The 12,833-nt window shown below is 38.1% G+C and overlaps 2 protein-coding genes across 3 annotated transcripts; both read left to right on the top strand.

Moving 5' to 3' along the window:
• Nucleotides 1–1,284: 1,284 nt before the first annotated feature.
• Nucleotides 1,285–4,393, top strand: LOC311093799 (C-signal). Its single transcript, XM_084131392.1, has 6 exons — nt 1,285–1,459; nt 1,528–1,588; nt 1,676–1,863; nt 1,981–2,142; nt 2,274–2,384; nt 2,704–4,393. Exons 1-6 carry the CDS (start codon nt 1,319–1,321, stop codon nt 2,815–2,817), a joined length of 777 nt encoding a protein of 258 aa, XP_083987518.1. The 5' UTR covers nt 1,285–1,318; the 3' UTR covers nt 2,818–4,393.
• A 5,018-nt stretch (nt 4,394–9,411) lies between these two features.
• LOC311093772 (C-signal-like) lies at nt 9,412–12,670 on the top strand. 2 transcript variants are annotated; one of them, XM_084131367.1, is made up of 6 exons: nt 9,412–9,727; nt 9,807–9,861; nt 9,988–10,175; nt 10,808–10,969; nt 11,081–11,191; nt 11,849–12,670. In XM_084131367.1, the coding sequence occupies exons 1-6, from the start codon at nt 9,581–9,583 to the stop codon at nt 11,960–11,962; spliced, it is 777 nt and encodes a 258-aa protein (XP_083987493.1). In that variant the 5' UTR covers nt 9,412–9,580; the 3' UTR covers nt 11,963–12,670. The 2 variants fall into 2 exon arrangements, with proteins under 2 accessions (XP_083987493.1, XP_083987494.1); XM_084131368.1 differs by lacking the exon at nt 10,808–10,969 and having other exon boundaries at nt 9,460–9,727.
• The last annotated feature ends 163 nt before the right edge of the window (nt 12,671–12,833 follow it).

Below are 12,833 nucleotides of genomic sequence, written 5' to 3'. Positions count from 1 at the left end.
TTGTGTTCTCCATGCCTTTTCAGTGAATGATTTGTCTAATGAAAAATGGGAACACATTCTTGAACTTGTTCATACATCATCAATATGTGCAAGACATGGTCTGATACAATGCAAGATTCTTCATAGGATGTATTATACTAATGTCAAACTTGCTAAAATATACCCCTCGCGATGCATGTAATCGGTACAAACATTCACCAGCGGATCTCATTCATATGTTGTGGGAATGTCTGAAATTATTTGATTATGGGACTAAAATATTTAAAACTTTGCAGGATGCCTTTGGGAGAAGTTTCGACCTAAATCAACTTTCAGCCACTTGATGCTGACCTTTCATTGCCAGTGCAAAAGGCTCTAGCCTTCACCACCTTACTAGCAAGACATCTCATCCTTTTGAAACGGAAACATGTCTCACCCCTTTCCTTTGATATATGGATCAAAGAAGTGTTCACTTCCATTAAACTGGAAAAAATAGATAATCACTCAGGTTCTTTAAAGAAAAACTATGGCATCTCTTCTTGGCTAATGTGTTGGCTGATCTCTTTTTTTGTGGAGGTGGGGTGTGGGGGGGGGGTGTCATATTTTATTTTACTCACTGCTTTAATTTATGTAATTTGTTTATGTTTTGTATGTCAACATTAACATTGGATGTTGCTAAGAGCTTGGTTGTATGGAGCTGTTTGAGGCAGATTGGAGTTGATTGGGAATAATGCTGGATTTTTGTTTAAGATTAGTTATTCCCTTCTGAAAAAAATAAATAAATATATGATAAATTATGCATAACAACATGTGTATATCATAGATCACATGTAGTAATATTATATTAAAGAAGTTATATTAGTTAATTAAATACACTCCAAAACCACACATAATAAAGTTCTTCAATCTCTTTCTCTGACGATGCTGGGGTCATTTGTGATCCTTTCATCTTAGCCTACCATTTTGGTGATTTTGGTTTTCCCCCAATGAAGTAGATAGGACATACTTGCATGCGCATTGCCTATAAAAGAATAGCTCCTCAGGGGGCGTTAAGACAGGCGCAGAGTGGGCTGACTTGTCTTACAAAGGACTTTGATTCATTCCAGCTGCAGTACAAGCGATGTGGACCTTTAATCTCTAATCTCACTCCTGACATAGCGTATCTGATTTGATATGAAATATTACAGCTTTTTGGGAAGCATCCAAGTAGTTATATTCCTCATATAATCCTGCCACAGTGTGTGTGTTATGGGGTGTGGAGTCAACTCTGCTCTATATAAATAGCTCTAAAGAGAGGCAGGTTGAGAGATGGGAAAAACCAGACTGATCATCTTTGAACATGGCGGCATTAAAGGCGTGTAGTGCTCTTGTGACCGGGGCCAACCGAGGCTTGGGTCTAGAAATGGTCAAGCAACTCCTGGAGGCCCGTTGCTCAAAAGTTGTTGCTGGATGTCTTGACTCAGATGGGACAAATTCTGAGGTGAGTATTCAAGAGCTTAGGACAGAAGACAGCTATAGAAATGTGCATTTATCAATATTCTCTTTCAGATTCAGGCACTGAAAGAACTGGCCAAAAAGCATCCAGGTGTTGTCATCCTCGAGCACATTGGTACATGTGCATTTATGTTTTAAAATGGAAGTTTTTAAATAACATTTAACTTCACAACTTCAATTTTTCTGCAATGATTGCTTCTAGATGTAGCTGATCCATGCAGTATCAAAGAATCTGCCAAGAAAGTGGGTTCTCTACTGGGCAAGAATGGTTTGAACCTGATCATAAATAATGCTGCAGTGTTGCCTTCAAAGTCCATGCTGACCGCCACTGTTGAGGACATGATCCAAGCCTTCAACACCAACATGCTAGGACCTTTATTTGTCATTAGGGTAATGGAAAGAGTTTTTGGGAATAAGACTAATCTAAAACAAGACTTGATTTCTTGCAATATCTAAAACACTTTTGTGTTTTAGATTGTGAATGTGGTTTTGAATGTCTTTAATCAGGAGTACCTGCCGTATCTGCGTGCAGCAGCTAAAGCCAGTGGCAAACCAGGGATGTCATGTGATAAAGCAGCTGTGATCAACATCTCCACAAATGCAGCATCTATGAGCCTCGTTCCATCACTGCAAGGGCCGTTCCCTTTCTTCCCATACAGTATCAGCAAGGTTCGCAAGAAGACTTTTTTCAGGGGGGCAGCAAAAATCTGATTGTTTTGGCTTATCTGAAACTGAAAAAAACAAATTAGAATTAGGTTCAGTGTGTAAACATTCTCTTCCTGCATCTGTTTTCCTTTCAGGCAGGTCTAAACATGTTGACTGTGTATACTGCAATGGAGTTAAAGGCAGATGAGATCCTCTGCATTTCCATTCACCCAGGATGGGTGAGGACGAACATGGGGGGAGATGAGGTAAATCTAGATTCAGTAATAAAGCCTTTACAACTATACTTTTTCCCTTTTTTTAGTCTGTTCCTCTGACTTAATCAATCCCTAGGAGTTTTTATGCAAGACATTTGAAATGGGCTAGGTTGAGTTTTAGTTTATAATCAGTTCTCTTGATGAAAAGTTATATCAGCCTGATGCTTCAGTGTTTTTCATTAAATTTACTCTGGATTCTCTCAGAACACAAACAGAAAATAAGGTTTATATCACAAATGCACACATGATAGTCTCTGTTTGACAACATTACACTTTTTTAATTGCATGTCATTCCCTGTTTGTCCACCAGGCACCTATCGACACCAGAACAAGTGTGGAGGGAATTCTGCATGTCATTGGCAGCCTTACTGAGAATCAGAATGGCAGATTCATGGACTACACTGGAGAAACTATGCCCTGGTAAAACAGAGGAACAAAATTTCTCCAATCATCAAAAGGCTCATTCAGATGCCATATGATAAACACTTCAAATCAACATGGGATCTAACAGCTCAATCTCAATTTAAGAACAAACTTTTAATCCCTATAATCTCAGTAAATCAAATAAATATTGTGTGTAAAATTATTAATCTCTATACACTGTCCATTTAGAAGGAAAGACATGCAAGTTTGAGATCAAGAAGAATCTCCCATATTTACTCATAACTGTCAAGTTTAAGAGTTTCTGAGTCTTAGACATCAGCTTGTGCTGTTGTGAGCCACGTGGCCTGAGTATTCGGTGGGTCCTAGTCCACCATAAAGGCCTATCCACAACTGCAAACAATGCAACCCTTCACTTGGTGGAGGTCACCACCATGAGGCTTATATCGGTACTGCTGTTCCTCGTGGCCTCTGCTTCTGCGGGTCAAACTGTCACTGACTGTTCACCAGTTCAGCCTTGTTTATTCTTGAATAAATTTTATTCACCTTTACTTATTTAGTGCTTTATTTAATACAGGTTGTTTCATAGCAGCTTTACAGGGATAAACAGAAAAACACTGATTTAATGATGCAAACAGAATTTCTTGTGTTTTCTGTCTTTGGTTTCCTTTTGTCTCCAGAGCTGTGTCCAAAATCCCCTATTCCCTATAGTACATGTACATGGGTTGTACACTTCTTCTTGCAATGCATTCTGGGATTGAATGAGTGGACTAGATGTTTTCGGACACCACTACAAAATGTCTTGAAAGGTTTACATAATAGCTAAAAATGTCTCTATTTTTACTTCTGCAACTGTTTAGCTCTGTTACCCGATAAAATAGCTGGGTCCCCCATCTTAACAAGGCTCCAATAATTATTGTCTTAGAATTGCAGTTCAACTAATACACAGGAGTTGTGTAAGTCTGCCACACAACAGTTTTGAATGCAAGTGTATACTAATTTCTTTTGTTTTCTGCACCTTTCACAGAAACTGCTCTAGCTTTATTTCCGTGATCTAAAACTTTGTTCCACAGGCAGTCACTGTTGATATTTGAGTTGGGTCAAGCTGAAATGCATCATAGCTTCACTCTCTCTCAGTGTTTGTATATGTCAGTTATCTTTCCTCCTTGGCTTGTTGCGGGGGTGGCATTAGGCATCAGAAAGGCATTTATTTAACATAATATAAACATCAAATCCAAAAAAGCGAATAAAATATCTGAGGGGATGTCCAAAATAAAAGTGGGACACTGTGTTCTCACAGTAAAATGTGTCTCATGGAGTGAATGCAAGGGAGTGAAGAAGGGCTTGGTGATGGGCAAGTGGGTGGTGGGGACATAAAAGCAGCCCTTAGTGCTGGGAAGATTGGATCATTTTACTAGGATTGTTGAATCTCGTTCAGGAAACTAAGCAAAACTTTATTCAAGTTTCTTTATTATTTTGTCCACTTGAGCACATGCAGTTAATTTAAAAATGTATTAATACAATAGCAACTTTGGACATATAGGGTACAACAGGGCTAAAGGCACACAGAGGGAAAATGTGTCTTTGATTTGATTTTCCTCTAAACCACTAGATGGCACAAAAAAAAATGCTGCAGCACTTTCCAAAACCTCCACTTTTCAAGATTCACTTGGAAATATGGCTTAACCTGGTGTGATCACGGGCAGCAGAGTTGATTCTGCGCCAATTTGATCTAATATTTGGTGTTTTTAAAAAAAGTTTAGATTTAAGTAGCAAATGAGGATTGATCAAATTTATGAATATATTTTGAGACAAATGTATTCTTAATGATTTTCAGTTTTTGTCAAACTAATTAAAGCAACAGTTTTTAAATAACGGAAGAATATGTAAAAGTATAGTATTTGGGGTTAAAGGCCCTGCTGTAGGGGCGAAAGGCACAATAATTAACATGATAATGAACAGCTGGCTGACTTTTGCATTTGTTGACATGACATGGTTATTCAGATAGATTCAGGTTAATATCAAATATTAAGTTGGGTTTCCACCTTAGAGATAATCAGCATATTTATAATGAAACCATCATATTTAAAAAAATATGATATTGATCATATCATATAATAAAATATCATATTGTGTTACTACTGTAAATCTATAAGAAATTTATGGGATATCCTTCAATGCTTTCATAATCTTTACTTTTTAAAATAATTTTAAACTGTATTTTTTTAAATAGCCTACATTTTACATTAAAATATTTGAATGACTATAATAGTACAATGAAAATAGTACAAACTTTGCTAAAGTGATTGTTTTGAACAACTAATTAACTTGTTCTTAACATTATTAAAAACATTATTTTAGTATTTATTTAAAGTATTTGTATCAATACTGTGAGCCTTTGGCTGGTGAGCCTTTTAACCTCGCCACCTCATACATATTACATTTAAGATTTTTAAACAAAATAAACCACCTTTATGATTTATTTTCACACAAACTCTGTTGCTCCATCGATGTTCAATACAAACAGTTTTCAAAACAAATCTTTTCTGCAATCTTTCACGATGGGAGTAGTGAAAAGCACATTTTAAGGTGTGCCTGTAACCTACACCGTGTCCTAACTACACGCGACGCGACGCCGCGACACGCGATAAAAGGTATCTTTTCCATTATGGCGTTCCGATCGGTTCTTTAATATGACTGTGCAATATGCACTCGTCTCAATGAACGTGACACTTGCGTCTGTCTTATAACGTGACGTCTGCGTCTGTGATTTATATATAGGATATTATGTGTGTGTGTGTGTGTGTGTGTGTGTGTGTGTGTGTGTGTGTGTGTTGTTTAACCCACATTTTGAGGGCCAAATGCCCCCACAAAGATAGAAATATGAAGAAACAAAATTGATATAGGCTATTGCATTTTTATAGCTTATTGTTGGGGTTGTTATTGTGTTTTTAATTTTTTATAGTTTTAAAAGGCCTAGGCTACAGCACTTTGGTAGACTAGAAAACAGACAATTCGATCGCGTTTCTGTAGATCCTTTAAATAGAAGAATAGAATTGAAAAATAGGCTACTATTTTTATATATAAGTCACCTGTGTGAAAAAAACCCGACTGTAAACCTTTTTTTTTTTTTTTATAGTTTGTAAACTATTATTTGACTTTTTGTTCATGACGTTTTGCCCCTTTATTAAACATTTAAAATATTCACAAATTAATATGGATTTTTTAAAAGATTTTACTGGTTTTCTAAGGCCAAATTATTTTCCCGCAGTGCTGAATGAGAAGAGCCATCTCTGGAACCATACAGAGAGCTGATTTATAGGTGGTTTATAGGCTAATGATAATAAATGTGTCTGAAAAAATAACAAGGCATTTTAATTGTTTTTATTAATAAACTAGTATTTTCTAAATCAGTGTCGGCTGCAAACATCTCCATCTCCGCTGTAAAGCGGATGCGCCTTTAGATAGAAATGCACCGTTCATGCGGATTATCAGACAGTATTTGCTTTCGATTCGAATTTGTTCGTTTAAAATTGGACATTTCAAGCTTTATTTTGTTTCAGTTCATTTTTGAGACGCGCTCCAGTTCACGGAGATCATGAAAGCGCGCCTGATTGTTTTCTATTACGAAATCAAAACGTTTTCTTGTTATTGTGAGTTTACTCAAATAAAAGTAGTTGCGAATTATGTATTATTATTTTCTATATGACCATACATTATGAGCATTTTAAGTTGTTTCCACTGTTGATAGGAAAATACAAGTGTTCGCGCCCGCGCCTCCGTGCCACGCAGTGCGCGCTCCACTCCAAACAAACCATTGGATATGCGTCAAAATCTTGTGTTTATTTGTGATAATCAAATAAAACCCTGTATTATTATTGTCTAACCTGTATTATGACTGACATATGACGAATTGCTTTGTTCCTTTTTTCGATAAAAGCGTCTTCTAAATATTGTTTGTTCTTTATTTTTTGTCATTGTTATAAATAACAACGAAATAACATCAGAGAATCTTACAATATAAGTGCAATAAAAAGTCCATAAAGTGCAATCCGTTATATCACCAGTCGACAGGGAAATAACAATTGTATAAACAATATACTATGGATTGTGAGATGTAGTAAATAGTACAGCAATGCATTCCCAACTATTAAAGTTGTGTAGAGAGAGAATTGTGGTGGGGTGGGTATAAATTGGAGGAATATTTTTTTTCGGCCCATCCTCACTAGAACAGCAAGCGCTGCAAGCCCTGAACTTGTTAATTATTGTATATTGTGTATTAAGTGGAATACTTCAAATTGTCTTAGCGTGCATGCTTAAAGTGATTCTCAATTGTAGCGGGTCCAGGAAAAATGAAGCCCTTTAAAAAAGTTATATATATATATATATATATCTTCATTACCTAGAGATAAAATTAGGGTATACAAAATACAAAAAGTAGTCAAAACGCATAACAGAACATAACTTTTTTTTTTTTACAATATTATATGCTTATTATTTTTAATTAACGAAATGTCAATCTTCATCTTTATAACAGAAGATACAATACAACAATCTTCAAGATACAGTATAATCTTCACTTATAAAGGATTGTCACCTTTAAAACAGTCCTTTTCGTGTAGGAACAAGCAATGCAGAAATACATGGTTAGCATATTAATTTAATGGGGTTTTTTTCCGTTCATTTACTAATTAAACACTTGGAAATTCGTCAAAATCTTGTGTACTTTATATGTGATAATCTTATATTATGACTGACATTTGACGAATTGCTTTGTTCCCTTTTTAGGATAAAAGCGTCTTCTAAATATGTAGCCTAGACTAGCCTGATATTAATGATAATTATTATTATTATTTGCGTTTATATCTAACTATAAATGAGTTAAATCAGCCCAAATGTTTACAACTACGTTATTTTGTGTTGGTCAAGAGACTCCTAGTGGTTAATAGTAGGCTACATACATGCTTTTTATGATTTCTTGATAAGTTGGCTATCTTATGTTGACAAGAAACAATGGTAAACAAATATTTTAACATGAACATTTGTGTAAATTCATATTTACTATTTGGAATAAAAGCTATACATAGGCAAGGTAAAATCACTTAATTGCTAATAAAATACAACTGAAGATCAGTGGGAAAAAATAATAAAGAATGAGTGTGTGGAATGTGCTGGAAACCGCCCTTGCAGCAGACTATGGCAGACGCAGACGAGACGTTCGGCACACGAACGAGTGATGTGGCAGACGCAGACGAGACGTTAGGCAGATGCAGACGTCACGTTCGGCACACGAACGAGTGATGTGGCAGACGCAGACGAGACGTTCGGCAGACGCAGACGTCACGTTCGGCAGACGCAGACGTCACGTTCATTGAGACGAGTGCATGTTGCAAAGTCATATTAAAGAGCCGATCGGAACGCCATAGATCGCAACCGCTGGCACACTGCACTGAGCCATGTTGAGTAAATACGTGTTAAATACGTGTTAGAGAAAAAAATAATTAATAACTTCACTGCCACACGTGAATGACGCGTGACGTCTGACCCGATCTGCCACGCGTGATTTACGTGACGTCAGCGTGACGTCTGCGTGACGTCTGCGTCACGTCTGCGTCTTAAAATGAATGGAATAAATAGCAGAAAGAAAAAAAAAATAAGACATTGAGTGAGACGTTCATTGAGACGAGTGCATGTAGCAAAGTCATATTAAAGAGCCGATCGGAACGCCATAGGTGCACTTGCCGTGAGACTCCGCCCACACGCTCTTCTGACTGGCTGTAGGTTTTGATTGATTTTGACGCATCTCACAGTCACGTCACGTCTAGTGTGGACAGACACATTATTTGTCGCTGGAATCTTATCGCATCGCGTCTGGTTAGGACACGGTGTTAAACTCCAGTTTGGAAGCGTACACGACAGCTGCGCACAGCTCGGACGCGGACTACTTGTATTTATACTTTCTGCTGAGGTCCGCTCGGTGAACGCGTTGAACGCATGCGCAGTAGATCGGTCGGGACAGTATAATCGATAATATTTTATATATTTATAGTTTATATTTGCATTTATGTCAAAACATCAAAATGACATTTATTAATATGTATTCGTGTCAAAATGACATAAACATATTTTCCTATTCTATTTTGCCTGGAAATGCTTGGCATTGGTTCTATTTCTAGCATGCACGCGTTTTCCGTTTTTTTTTTTTTTTTTCAAATTCGGCGTCCATGTTATTTCCATCTCTTTCGCGGTTTTAACCTAATGAACGCGCGCCCTTTTGACCGCGCGGTCACAAAAAATGGGAGGCACGCGGCTGTCCGCAAGGAGCCTCCGCGCGCACCCTCGATGACGATTTTTACGCCACGCGGACCCTCGCGGTCGCGGAAAGTATAACAGAGGCTTAACAGAGGCTTAATGAGGAAACAATGATATGTAGCCAAATACAAAATATGAGAAACGATTAATGACTCCACCACTTAACCGGGTCCTCTCGTCCAGATCGTTCGTTCTTTTGTCACATGTAGCCTAAACGGAACTGTAAGCCAAGGAATGCTGTGCATGCTTGAAAAAAAAAAAAACGAACATTCTGGGATTTATGCAGCTGCGGGAGTTCATTACCCTCCACTCTCACACAAGAGGCGAGGGGCGGTCATTAAAGGGACGGGGTGGCTCTAAAATATGTGGGAGGCGATCTTTATATCCTCAATCACACTATGACGCAGCACAATATTACATAATGTTATACGGGCGTTGAGTTCTCTTGGTTGCACATACAACACTTTTTAAAAGCAGACAGAAGCAGCTTGATAATGGCAGCAGTGAAAGCATGCAATATCTTGATCACAGGAGCCAACAGGGGCTTGGGCTTAGAAATGGTTAAGCAACTCTCTGAGGATTCTTGTCCAAAACGTCATATTTTTGCTACGTCCCGTGACCCAGATGGGCCAAAGTCTGAGGTGAGTTATAAAAACCTAAATAACAACAGGAGAAACCCTATTTTACCTTGTTTTTATTATGCATATTATCTTTCTCAAGGCACTGAGAGAACTGGTGAAAAAGCATCCAAGTGTGATCACTATCATACGTCTTGGTAAATGTGTATGTCCTTCTTGGTGCATTTGATATTTTCACTGGAAATTATGCTAATATCATTTTATTTTTGAGAGTCATATTTTTATAGTAGAATAGCACTGCTATTTGGTTCTGTTACTATTAGATGCTGATGATCCATGCAGTATCAAAGAGTCTGCCAAGAAAGTGGGTTCTCTCGTGGGAAAGGACGGCTTGAACCTGCTTGTGAATAATGCTGGAATCGTGGCAAAAGGCACCATTCTGACCAGTCGTGTTGAGGACATGAAAAACACCTTCAACACCAACGTGATAGGACCGTTACTAATCATTAGGGTAATGTATAGAACATTATTAGATGTGATTATTGTCGATTGCAAATTATGCAAATTATGTGTTGGTGCAGATGCCTGCTGGCTAAACCTTTAGGCTTAAAGGAGTTCACTTTAAAATTTAAATTAGCCCATGATTTACTCACCCTCAAGCCATCCTAGGTGTATATGACTTTCTTCTTTTAGACAAATTCAATCGGAGTTATATGAATTTGTCTGATAGAAGAAAGTCATATACACCTAGGATGGCTTGAGGGTGAGTAAATCATGAACTACTCCATAAGTCTTTCACTGTTGTGCCACCGGAAGAGGCTACTTAAGTGCTTCTGGGGAAGAACTAGTCAATGTGCCAGAGTTTGTAAGGTTCATGGCATTGTACCAAAATAAAAGCTAAAACCTGATTTCTTAGGCTTGATCAGACAAAGACACTGCTGCACCGTTGTTTAAATGAGCTACCAATTTTTATTGTGGTTTCTGCAGGTTGCACTGACTAGTCGTTTGTTCTGACACTAGTAGCCCAGGGTGTGTGTCGACTAGATCACAACATTGACCTGTAAATCCACTACCCTTTTTGAGGATGTGCCAAATAAACTTTTAATACAGAGATATGTAATCCTTCCCCCTGCCTTTATGTAGGAGTACCTACCGTTTCTACAAACAGCGGCCAAAGCCAGTGGGACACCAGGCATGTCCTGTAATAAAGCAGCTGTCATCAATATCTCCACTCTTGGAGGATCCATGACTAGAATGCCTTCCATGTATGATCAATTCCCAGTGTTGCCATATTGCGTGAGCAAGGTACAACAAAAGTCCTGCTTAGGCACTAGATAAACTGGATTACATTCATTGCCCGTGAAGTATTGATGGCATGAGTTGATGCATATCTCAAATGCTGTGTTTACCTATCAGGCAGGATTTAACATGCTGACTGTGTTGGCTGCTGAGGAGTTAAAGGCAAATGAGATCCTCTGCATGGCCCTTCATCCAGGTTGGGTGAAGACTGAACTGGGTGGAGAAAAGGTGAGTGTAGATTCCTTAAGTCCATGTTCTATTTAATGTTACTTTCAATTACAGAAATTTTAATTTGAGTGAGTGTAGATTTATTAACAACAGTGTCAAGTTTGTTATATTTTGAGCATAAATGCGGGAAACGTGTCAAAATGATTTTCAAATTGACCTTGCAAATACAAGATACTTTTCTCCTTCACCTTTATGCATAAAGGATTCATTACTATTGAGTCCGTATAGAGAGCTATTCCCTAGGGTTCCATATATAATCCCACTAAACCCTTTTTCAAAGAGTGTATTGCAGACTTTAGATCTGCATGGTAAATGTTGTGAAATTAGGTAAACAGATTGATTTAGGGTTTTATCACCAGTCTGAATCTATTTAGTGCTACGAACAGTTCACATTTTTAATGTATGATGTAGCTATTATCTTTTGAATCAGATGATTTTCATGTTTTCCTCTGATTCATCTGAGTCATGCCTATTTTAATGCACCTGATGATTTTGATTTCCACCATTTTGAATTCTGTCAAACATACTTTTTTTTGGACTACACCTTTCACATTACACATTTTCACATTGGTATGTTTAGCCTGTAATTGCTGCTTACGGTATATTATTTTTATTTTGCATGTTAGTGAGCTACATTTATGCTTTTATTTTCACCAGGCACCACTTGAACCAAAAGAAAGCGTGGAGGGAATGCTGCGTGTCATTGGCAGCCTTACTGAGAAGCAGCACGCTGCATTCATGGATTACACTGGAGAAACATTGCCCTGGTAAAACAAAAGAACATGATCCAGGTCATGATCCAGGTCCAAACGGCCCTTTTTTTTAATCTATTTGTCATAAAAGGGCACACCTATTCATCAGCACTTAATTTCAGGACAAAATGTCTTTGACACACACATAACTTATGGCGCTTTTCCACTACACAGAACCAGCTCGACTCGGCTCGACTCGACTCGGCTCTGTTTGGTTTTCCACTGTGTAAAAGTTGTACCTGTACCTGCTTCCAGGTACTTTTTTCGTACCACCTCCGGCGAGGTTCTAAGCGGGCTGAGGCGAGCTGAGGCGATACTAAAATGTGACGTGAAAACACGACAGATTGCTGATTGGTCAGAGAGAATCGTCACTATTCACTGCGTCATCATTGCACGCGCCAGACGGAGTATCCTGAATAAAAAAACAGCAAAAACAAAAACAAAAACAGCATACACTCGATTTCCTCCATTGTCCTGTGTGTGTGGGTAGCAGGTGTGTCTCGCGCGTCTCGCGTAGAAGATTAAGTCACGGCAGTTTCCTGCGGCGTCGCTATGACAACCAGGTACTATTGTGGAGGTACTATCTGCAATGGAAAACGGAGCGAAAAGCGAGCCGAGCCGAGTCGAGTCGAGTTGAGCTGGTGCTGGTAATGGAAAAGCGCCATTAGTAGCCTATTTTATGTAATAAAACACTTAATAAAGTAATAAAGCAGTACTGTTGTTTTTATCATATATGTTGCAATTTGCAAATAATTTGCTTATCAATTACACACAGAGATTGTTCTATAAAATTATTTATAGGGTGGCATGAGGACACTGAGGGGTGGCAACACCAAAGCAAGTGTCCATTCATAGTTTTTGAAATACACATTTGTGTCTTTTGATTATGC

This window comes from Abramis brama, assembly GCF_963993115.1.
Source record: "Abramis brama genome assembly, chromosome: 1".
NCBI lineage: Eukaryota > Metazoa > Chordata > Actinopteri > Cypriniformes > Leuciscidae > Abramis > Abramis brama.
The sequence above is the reverse complement of the archived record's forward strand: the minus strand, read 5'-3'. Positions and strand labels throughout refer to the sequence as shown.

Coding starts and splice junctions, on each gene's coding strand:
- LOC311093799 (XM_084131392.1), top strand. CDS start 1,319: ATGGCGGCATTAAAGGCGTGTAGTGCTCTTGTGACCGGGGCCAACCGA. Junction 2,143..2,273: donor TCCCATACAGTATCAGCAAG/GTTCGCAAGAAG, acceptor TTTTCCTTTCAG/GCAGGTCTAAACATGTTGAC. Junction 2,385..2,703: donor CGAACATGGGGGGAGATGAG/GTAAATCTAGAT, acceptor TTTGTCCACCAG/GCACCTATCGACACCAGAAC.
- LOC311093772 (XM_084131367.1), top strand. CDS start 9,581: ATGGCAGCAGTGAAAGCATGCAATATCTTGATCACAGGAGCCAACAGG. Junction 9,862..9,987: donor GATCACTATCATACGTCTTG/GTAAATGTGTAT, acceptor TGTTACTATTAG/ATGCTGATGATCCATGCAGT. Junction 11,192..11,848: donor CTGAACTGGGTGGAGAAAAG/GTGAGTGTAGAT, acceptor TATTTTCACCAG/GCACCACTTGAACCAAAAGA.